General features: G+C 41.1%; 1 protein-coding gene across 1 annotated transcript; it reads left to right on the top strand.

Annotated features, from left to right (window-relative positions):
• The first annotated feature begins 6,296 nt into the window (after positions 1-6,296).
• LOC147615114 (pentatricopeptide repeat-containing protein At1g03540-like) lies at positions 6,297-8,741 on the top strand. Its single transcript, XM_086779088.1, has one exon. The coding sequence runs from the start codon at positions 6,305-6,307 to the stop codon at positions 8,429-8,431; it is 2,127 nt and encodes a 708-aa protein (XP_086635214.1). The 5' UTR covers positions 6,297-6,304; the 3' UTR covers positions 8,432-8,741.
• Positions 8,742-10,662: the final 1,921 nt, after the last annotated feature.

The following is a 10,662-nucleotide window of genomic DNA, read 5'->3' as shown; positions in this document are numbered from 1 at the left end:
CCATGATTCTACAATCTGCCAGCATAATCATGCCCGTGACTACCAAGACACCAATCGTGTGACTACACAATCACAAAAAATTATCCATCATATACAAACCCAATACTTAATTCTTAATACTTCTCCAGTGTTATGTTGCCCAATAGGTTAAAAACCATGAGGTTGTTAAATCGTGAATATGTAGTCTACTGAATCATGGCCGTGAGCTACAATTCATCCTTTAGTATCCTGAACAAAATTCTAAGGAAAAAAAACTCTAACAAGGGAAAATGGTGCTCCTAAAGCTTTCTATGTTTCAGTATCATGGCAGCCAAGGACGTGAATCCCAACCCATTGTATGAAGACTTGGGGTCACCCCACTATCCTTAAAAGGAGATGATAGAACACCCCAAGAAGAGGGCCAAGGGGAAAGCAGTAAAACCGGTCCACTAGAAGACTAGCTACCTTGGACCTCTCATGGATCAGTGCCAAGGCACCATACTCAGCTATATCAAGATAATGGAGAATAAAAAGGTCTATCTTTTGTACCATTCTCCCCGATGTATACAACTAGTGAAGAATGGCGTGGAGGAGGTCAAGGAGAAGCTTAACCAAAAATAGGGCTCAGAAGTCTGGCAGAGGCAATACAATGTAAGGTGAATACCAAGTCTTCATAAAATTATTGGCCTCTTACCAATGGGGATCCAAAAGAGGTACAATATTGGTATAGATGGGTCAAAGAAGGTAATCTTGATTATCAAAAAGCTCATTTCCCTTACCCTTTCATACTAAGCCCACACCCTTCTCAAGGAAGCTAGATTTCTCGAATATTTTCCCAATCAACAAGGTTAACAACAACGGTGCTGAATTCTCTACCCTCAAGAATCCAAGTTAGAGAAAGCATGCAAATCGAGGTGGAGAGCATCACCAAACAACACAAGCTCAAAGTCACTGACTTGCAAGCCAAGGCACATACCCAAATGCTGACACATAGGCCAAGCTAACCAATGAGGATGAGAGCCACTGGTGCCCTTGAAAAAAGATTGGAATAAAAGAAGAAGGAGGTACAAGCTACTAAAACAGGCTTAAAATTGCAAATGGTAGCCTTGGAAGGTCAACTAGCACATGCCAAGGAAATATATGAGACAAGCTGTGAAAATTATGAAATCCAAGCAAAAGATCTCAAAGAATCCCTGCAGGGCTTGCAAACAAAAAAGGTAACCATGCTACAAAGCCATCAGCAGGTGAGTTCACATTTGAATGAGTAAATTTTTGATGCCCACATAGTAACAGCAAGACTACAAGCCAAAGTGGTGGTCTGCTCACAAAGGAAAGAGATGGCCTCATCACTCAAAACCTCCAACTAACTAAAGCCTGCCCAACAAAGGGAAATGGAGGTGGCCAAAGCCTTAGTTGACCAAGAAGCTTAGGTAATAGCCAACAACAACCCTGCTAGCATAGGGAACTGGTAGAGGCTGAAGGTCAGCACCTCTGGCTGACCTTCCACCCAGTGGTTCCTTGGGCCTCTACATAGACCTTTACCTTGTAATTTGCTTCACTAACACACTCTCTCTCTTAGTATAACATTAATCTTAGTGATGAGAGGAACTAACCCAAACAATTGTCTATCAACAACTCTACCAGTACAGGGAACCGATCGAGGGCCAACAAAACAATGATCCTTTCAGTAAGCTAGTAGAAAGGCAAGCCCCTCTATGCAAGGGCCAACAATGATCCTTTTAGTAAGCAAGTAGAAAGGCAAGCTCCTCTAGCTGACCTTCTAGTGGTTCCTTGGCCCTTGCACAAATGTTTACTTTGAACTCCTGCAACAACAAAGACCTTACCTTGTTCTTTGCTTTCATAACACACTCTCTCTATCAGTATAATATCAGTGAGGAACTAGCCCAAGGGGATCTGGCACTAATATTATAGAATACTACAAGCTATGATGATCCCATAGTCATAATGGTTGTATTTACAGGAGATCTCTCGAGCTAAAGGAGAGACATGCTATATATATATATATATATATATGTATATATATATATATATGTATATATATATATATATGTATATATATATGTATATATATATATATATATGTATATATATATATATATGTATATATATATATGTATATATATATATATATATATAAGAACTTGCCACACAAAAGAGAATCAAAGTACCAAAATTGCACACAATAATCATAAATAAATATTCAACTCCAAACAAATAACAGATTCAAGCATATTAAACATAGACATGGAAATAGACATATAGATATATAGGAACTTGCCACATAAAAGAGAATCAAAGTACCAAAATTACACACAATAATCATAAATAAATATTCAACTCCAAACAAATAACAGATTCAAGCATATTAAACATAGACATGGAAATAAACATGAAATATAAACCATAGACTTGAAAATTGTGCACAAAATAAACATCACCATTAATCAATAAGGATTGGGTTAAATCTCCCCCTCATGCGTGTTGGCTCCTTGCACGACATGAGTATTTAATCATGTATTCCCAAAAATAGCCCTTGAGCCAATCGTGAAGCTTTAGCCAAAAATAGGGCTCTTTTACAAAAATAATCAACCTTCTAGAGGATGTTCACACACATCTAGTGTGTACCAAAAATAATAGTGAACCTCTAGTTCACACGCACTACACCCATGCACATCGAGGTGCATGAATATTCGAGTATAAATAAATGGCACACGGCTAACCAAAAATAATGAAGTATAACTCATAAATGTCGAGGCGATGTAAATGCCCATGCACATGACAAAACCCGCACGACACCTCCTTCGGTGACCCTATATACATACATACATACATACATACATACATATATATATATATGTATGTATGTATGTATGTATGTATGTATGTATGTATGTATGTATATATATATGTATGTGTATATATATATATATATATATATATATATATATGTATGTATGTATATACATACATACATCTATCCCCTACACCCGATTGCACTTAACTTTTGATCTTGGTGTAGATTGCTCATACATTCAACTAGCTTTAATGAGAATGAAGATCTCCTAGAGCTTATGAAACCCACCGCTAACATTAATTCTTTTAATTGCTCCCCTCCCTAAAATACAACAAAGCCTTAACTAGATGCTCCAACATGGGTGGGGTAGAATCCTGGGATACACACCATCACATTCTCCTCCATAATAGTAAAACTTATCACGCTTATAGCATCCGAGAACTTCTTGATGTCATTTGTGCTCATCTCTATACTTTTTTAACATTATTAGCATATGATTTTGAGCAAGTGCACATAGAATACCCCTCATTCCCTTAGGAAGAAGACTTGTCATAATAGTAAAACTTATCGTCCTTATGGCATTCTAAAACTTTTTGATATCATTTGTACTCATCTCCATACTTTACTACCATCATTAATATATGATTTTGATCAAGTAATATATGATTTTGATCAAGTAATATATGATTTTGATCAAGTTATATATGATTTTGATCAAGTAACAAGTACTTTATTTACATCATTAATATATGATTTTGAGCAAGTAAAACTTATCATCCTTATGGCATCCTAAAACTTTTTGATAATAGTAAAACTTATAATCCTTATGGCATCCTAAAACTTTTTGATATCATTTGTGCTCATCTCCATACTTTATTAACATCATTTTGAGAAAGTGCACATAGAATACCCCTCATTCCTCATTCCGTGAGGAATAAAACCTCCATGCACTCCATGATTTCTTTATAACTAAAAAACCACCACCATCTTTCAATGATGGGGATAGAGATAGGCAAGAAGAAGAGGACAACACCTACCCCTGGTGTTTAGTCTCATCACATCTTATTTCTTTGCCAAACTCTTTACATCATCTAGACCAAAAAGAGCTACTATAAAGAATATATAGGCTAATAGTCCATATAGCAATAGATTCTGAGGATAGAATCTCCAACACCACAACAACAACAACTACAAAAAATACAGAGGGTAACTCAAGTTGGAGAGCCGTGTGATGGGTGACCATCCCGTACGGTTATGGGAAGAGTGTAGGAGAGGAAGGCTGCACCTCGACCGATGGGTCATGGCGCTCAATGTATTCTTCTTTCCAGTTTAATGATGCTTGGTAGGGGGGATGTTAACCCCATTTTGAGGTTAACCTAGCATCTCTCCATTACATAAGAGAGAGAACATAATAAGTGTTGTAAAACAACACAAGCCTCAATCGACATCTCATGGCATACGACACCTCAATCGATACTCTCATATAGTGCGACACCTAAATCAGTACCCTTGCACATCTCGGTACCTATACTCATAGACATAATCCACGTTAGTTAAATTATTAATTAAACACATCAATTAATCCCAATGTCATCATGAGAATATAGGCAAACATAAATCAAATTACATGTACCAAAACAGGCACGACACACACGGGTGATGCCGATATAAAATAAAAAAATATAATTCCCAATAAACAAGAGTAATTCTCATAACATTCCTTCTTGCTTGGGTTGCAACTGTCCTCAGTTGCATAAATCTATAAGAGGATGGCTTCAGGATTGGTGTGGAAAAGTAGATCAACACATAATCCCTTAGTACTGGGCCTCATTATGGCTGAGTCTGCCCTGCATTTTCGGAGGTTTGACAGAAACTCAGTATGAAGGGCTTTGTGTGAATATATGCTCTTATGAGTGTGTGTGTGTGTGTGTACGGAGTACGTGTGTGAGAGCATATCTTGATACAGAGTTCTACACCCACTATTGGGCACTGATGACATTAATGGGGATGTTGTAGTATCTAGTCCATACTATGCATAATGGAGTTGATAGTTATATAGTCTTGTGGGTTGACTACCATGAGTATATAACATGCACATTCCTAAAAGGTGAATTTGGGCATGTTCTTGGATTCATCTAGGTATATATATATATACGTAATGCAAATATGCAATGAACCAATCAAATGAACATATGTGAAGAAATGACTCTAAGTGTCCCATACCACAAAGGCACATTCCATATACACACGTAAGACAGTAAAAGATAGAAGAAATAGAATAGAATAGATACATCCTTATAATATGACCTATGGAGCCTTCTAGATCCACACAAGATGTATAAAATACATGTGTAAGTGAGGTGTAAATGTGTCCTATATCCATGTGTCATACACATAACATGTGACCCATAAATGCCACATCCACATCCCCTTTACCACACTCTTAAAATTAACCTTTATGATGAGCCATACACAAATACACACTTCGATAGAACCCTTGCCTCCCCTAAAATATCAATTAGGATTATAACTCCCCTCCCCTCCCCATATTATGCAACCTATCTCAATGCATACACAATATTCTAACATTTGGTCCCCTTGCATATGTTAATATAACCCTCTGTGTGTGTGTGTGTGCGCGTGCACGTAGATCTTTATTAGAAATGTGACCTTAGGAGTACATGAATACCTTGGACAACTAGTGGCCAACAAGTGAATTGGTGCTCAAAGGGTTGATGTTGTAGCATAAGCTATAGTAGCCAAACCATTTTGAGTGGTTGTATGAGGACTAATAATATCACTTTACATGATCCGAAGCATCTAGCCAAGGTTGGGCCTTTGTGTTGCTACAATGGTATACAATAATACATCATGGAAAATATATGGACTATTGTAATTGTATTGAAAAGGTTATGTTTAACATTGATCAAACCCTAGGGGGAAAATAAACTAATGTGAAGAGTTAAAGAGCATAATTTTGGTCTTGCCAATATTCATTGTGAGGTCCCTCATAATAAAGTGTTGAAGTGCATCAACTACAAGCCCTCTATAGAATTTGATATGAGGACTTGTCATCTACTATGAGAGGATACTCACCATTGCCTGAACAGAACTAATTGTGCCTCCTAATCTGTTAATGAAGTAAGAGATCCCATCAATAACCCAGGGGATAGTGGGCAACATTGTTTGATCCCAATGGTGCTATATATGTTTCCCACCAGCGTCATACCTTGTTGCCAACCCAGCCTTCACTGATGATAGCTCTAAGCGTGAAGATCAAGGATCTTGCCTGGCCAACCCCATAAATCTTGTACAGGCTCGCCGTTGTGGTGGGTTGGTGACGTGAGAACGCCGTGCACCGGCGCACCGCTAAAGTCCTGGGGCCAATCATTAAAAAAAAAATGGTACCATTACGATCTCAAGGATTCATACATTATACTCGTGCAGAAGGAAAATCACCTTACGACTCGGAGCTTCTTTTTCATGGCAGATCACTGATTAATAACCGGTATGTCTTGGTTTCATCGTGGTTTAGTAGCCAGAAGAGTGTTTTCAAAGAAAAGCGGCATTAACAGATACATCCGACGGTCCATGTCTTTCATCTCCATAAGGGTTAGTCAGCAAAGGCATCTCATATCAATCCTTTTGAAGTCAAGTAATCCTCATACAACCCAACATTTCTCTTTTGCAAGTCTAGCTTACAGGGAAGCTAATGATTGGACCCCACACGAGAGCCCACCCGTGTTTAAGCATGAGAAAGACAAGTTCTTGCATAAAACACCATATATAAGAATCCTTAAACCTGCCCTGAACTACAAACCCGAAATTGTTAGGGAGAAACAGAAGCTTGGGCAATGGAAGGAGGCCCTGAAACGGCTGGGTGCCCCTGGGGTCGACACCAACCCCATCACATATGCTTCTATTTTACGGCTTTGCAGGAATGCAAATGCCTTGTTAGAGGGCATGCTAGTGCATGCCCACATCATCATAAGCGGTTGTGACGTCGACATACCTGTGGCAAACCGCTTGGTCCAAATGTATGGAAAATGTGGTCGCTTTGAGGATGCGAGGGGCGTGTTTGATAGGATCATTCAGCATGACGTGGTGTCGTGGACTTCAATTATTGCAGCATATAGCAACCATGGGCAAGGCAAGGAAGCCCTCCTCCTTTTCCAACAAATGCAGTTGGCTGGGGTGAAGCCGAATCGAGTAACATTCCTCAGCATTCTTCCTGTATGTGCCCGCCAAACTACCCTTGCTGCAGCAAAGCAGGTGCATACTGTTATTGCGAACAGAAAACTTGAGTCAGATGTTGTAGTGGGCACTGAGCTCATCAACATGTACGGGAAGTTTGGGAGCTTGAAAGATGCACGGGAGATGTTTGACAAAATGCTTGAGCGGAATGTGGTTTGCTGGAATGCCATGATTGCAACTTATGCTCAGCATGGGAATGGCAAAGAGGCCCTTCATCTTTTTCAACGTATGCTGCATGAAGGCATTGAACCAAGTAAAGTCACCTTTGTATGCAGTCTGCATGCTTGTGCCAGCCAGGTAGCTTTAGCACAAGGTAAGTGGATGCATGCCTACCTAAAAACCTGTGGTTTTCAGTTGGATATCGCGGTGGCAACTGCCCTTGTCAATATGTATGGTAAATGTGACAGTCTAGAGGAGGCACATGATGTGTTTGATGGTATGCCAAATCGTGATGTGGTCATGTGGACATCCATGATTGCAGCATATGCTCAGCAGGGGCGGGGCAAGGAAGCTCTTCATCTTTTTGAAATGATGGAGCAAGAAGGAGTGGTGCCAAACGAAGTCACTTTTGTTAGCGGACTTGACGCATGTGCCAATCAGGCAGCCCTTGTCCAAGGTAAGAAGATACATACTTGCTTGAGGGACTTTGGGCTTGGATCGGGTGTCATTATAGGGAATGCTCTCATTAACATGTATGGAAAGTGTGGTGACTTGGAGAATGCACAGAAGGTCTTTGAAAGGATGTGTGAGAAAAATACCATCTCATGGAGTGCCTTGATTGGGGCACATTCACAACATGGGAAAGCCAAAGTTGTTTTGCAACTCTTCCAACGAATGCGTGCAGTAGGTGGTGTTCCAGATGAGGTCACCTTCTCCAGCGTTTTATCTGCATGTAGCTATGCCGGTCTGGTAGATGAGGGACGTCGCTACTTTGCATCCATGGGCCGAGATTATGGCATCCAACCAACAGTGCAACATTTCAACCGCATGCTTGACCTTCTAGGACGAGCTGGGATGTTGGAAGAGTGTGTAAAGCTGATCAATAGCATGCCGATGCCAGCCACAGCTGCAACTTGGATGACATTGCTTGGTGCTTGCAGAATGCATTGTGATGAAGAGCGAGGGAAATTTGCTGCGAGCCGTGTTTTTGAGTTGGAACCAGAGTATCCGACACCATATGTGTTGCTATCGAACATCTATGCTTCCACTGGTAAATGGGAAGAGGCAGCAAAGGTAAGGAAAGTTATGAAGGACAAGGGTCTCAAGAGGCATCCAGAAGGTAGTCCTGAGGACATTGGTAAAGCATATGGGTTTTCTAGAACTGATAAATTGCTCCTTGAGAATGAAGAGATATGTGGTGAGCTGGAAGAGATTGGTTGTTAGATGGAGGCAGGTGTGCCTTGTGCATTTATGTCACCTGTGTCATGTGGGTTGTGTTGGTCTTTCTACACTCCTTTGTCACCCCATGTACCATGACCTTACTGACTCATTTTCATAGGGCATGTCGGATACCTTCAACACACACATCTCATAGAGCTTTTGATCAAAGAATCCTTTGAGGCAATGTATGCTTATTGATGATTCCCTCATACATGGTATGTGCCGTGCAATGCCTAAATGTTTCCATGGAGCACCCTAACCCTCTTGTAGCACCTTCACACATTAATGGAGCTCTACACCACTCTTTTACTCCTCTTATTCTCTCTCTCTCTCTCTCTCTCTCTCTCTCTCTCTCTCACACACACACACACACACACACACACACACTTTTTTTTGGTAATATCCAGTGCAGTATATTTATATGCTCATAAATTTACAAGATGGGAAGTCTCCGAAGCGGAGAATATCCCAAATGTCAGAAACATAAAGAGAAAAGCTCTAAACAAGAAGCATCCATATCACCCTCATGGCAGGCATCATATAAGGATTGCCGCAATGAGGCTCTGAAGGATTCATATGACTGGTGATTCTGCCGACCCAAGTATGCCAAATTATGCTCACTCCAAATTGTCCAAAGAGCCCAATATCTCACCCAAGAGAGAAATAGTGAGTATTGGGACAAAGACCGCATATATCTGCCAAAAAGCTAGAAATGTTTCCCAAATCTGTGACTAGGGAAACGCAGCCGAAGAAAATCTGAAATTCTCCTGAGGAGGATCCTGGAACAAGGACAATGCCAGAGCAGATGAAGAACAGTCTCTTGTTGAGATATCGAGCTCATCTAGTGAGGCGGTGGCCACTGATGACCCGCCTGGGGGATAGGCCCCACACTTACACCACTGGCATGGTTGGTGAGATCTTGAATGATATGCGGCCAGTGGGATGACAGGCTGTGTGACAGCCATTCTAGAGACTGGCATAGTTATAGCGCCAGCTCATTTAGTCGGATCCACACTATAGAGAACCCGTGTATGTATTGGTTGAGTACCTTTCATATTATGAGTACTCTTATCTTGTATATGATGTGTTGAGTGTTGAGTAGAGAAGAAGAAGATTTTCAGCCTCTCACCTTGTGTGTTCTCTATTAGGGTTTTGTGAGTGTGTGTGTGTGCTTGCAAGAGCTCAAGCTCTCTTCCCCCCTGCATCTTTTCATGGTATCAGAGCCTGGTTCATGCTAAGGGCTGAGCTGCAAGCAAGAGAACCACAGGAAGCGGTACGAGGGTAAGAGCTGCAACTACTCTTCCCTATTTGTGTTGGTGACTACACCCTTGTCGGGAGCTCTACGGGAGGCACCGGCAAACGGTCTCTGATTGAGGAGCTTTCTTCGCGGGAGTAAAGCTACAGGGCAACTATGTAGTCCTTCGGACTGTAATTTTCGGACCGAAAACGCGTTTCGGGCGCGTCTGGACCTTCGTTTTTCAGAAAGCAGGTGATTTCGAGCACTGCGGGTAAGTCATCGATTCTCTGCAGAACTCTGTTTTAAGAACTGCAGGAAGACAGATTGATTGTGCAGACATTGTGGGTGCTGCAAAGAGGTCTACAGTTGCCATTGGGTGTATGTATGCACATTGAAGTCACTGTTGGTGACATTTGAGAGTACTACAGTACCGCTGTGCAGAAAATACAGCAGTTTGTGCAGAAAAACCAGAGTGCAGTTTCTGGTGAAATTGTGTGTTTGGCAAGATGTCTAATGATGGCATAACACAGATTGTGGCTGAGAAGCTGGATAAGAATAACTTCCATGCTTGGAGGTTCAGGTTGACGAACTTCCTGATGGGAAAAGGCTATTGGGATTACATAGAAGGTGAGCATGAATAGGCACCGGAGATACCGGATATAAATCCGACTGCTGCAGATGTGAAAGAGTTTAAAGACTGGAACCAAGGAGCCAGGAAGGTTATGTATTGGCTATCCATTAGTATACAGGACACCATGATTGGGCATATTCAGGATGCCAAGTCTCCCAAGGAGGCGTGGGACACCTTGGTAAAGCTCTATGAAACAAATACCAAGGCACGTAAGATACAGTTGAAGAATGAACTTCATACTGTGGAGAAAAAGAGCATGTCTGTGAATGACTGCGCTGAAGATAAAGGGTATTGTGGAATCCCTTGCATCTATTGGTGTGTCAGTAGATGATGATGACAAGGTGGAAGTCTGTCTACGTGGTCTCG

The sequence above is a fragment of the Cibotium barometz genome, chromosome 40 (assembly GCF_041138505.1).
Source record: "Cibotium barometz isolate CiBa-2024 chromosome 40, ASM4113850v1, whole genome shotgun sequence".
NCBI lineage: Eukaryota > Viridiplantae > Streptophyta > Polypodiopsida > Cyatheales > Cibotiaceae > Cibotium > Cibotium barometz.
The sequence above is the reverse complement of the archived record's forward strand: the minus strand, read 5'-3'. Positions and strand labels throughout refer to the sequence as shown.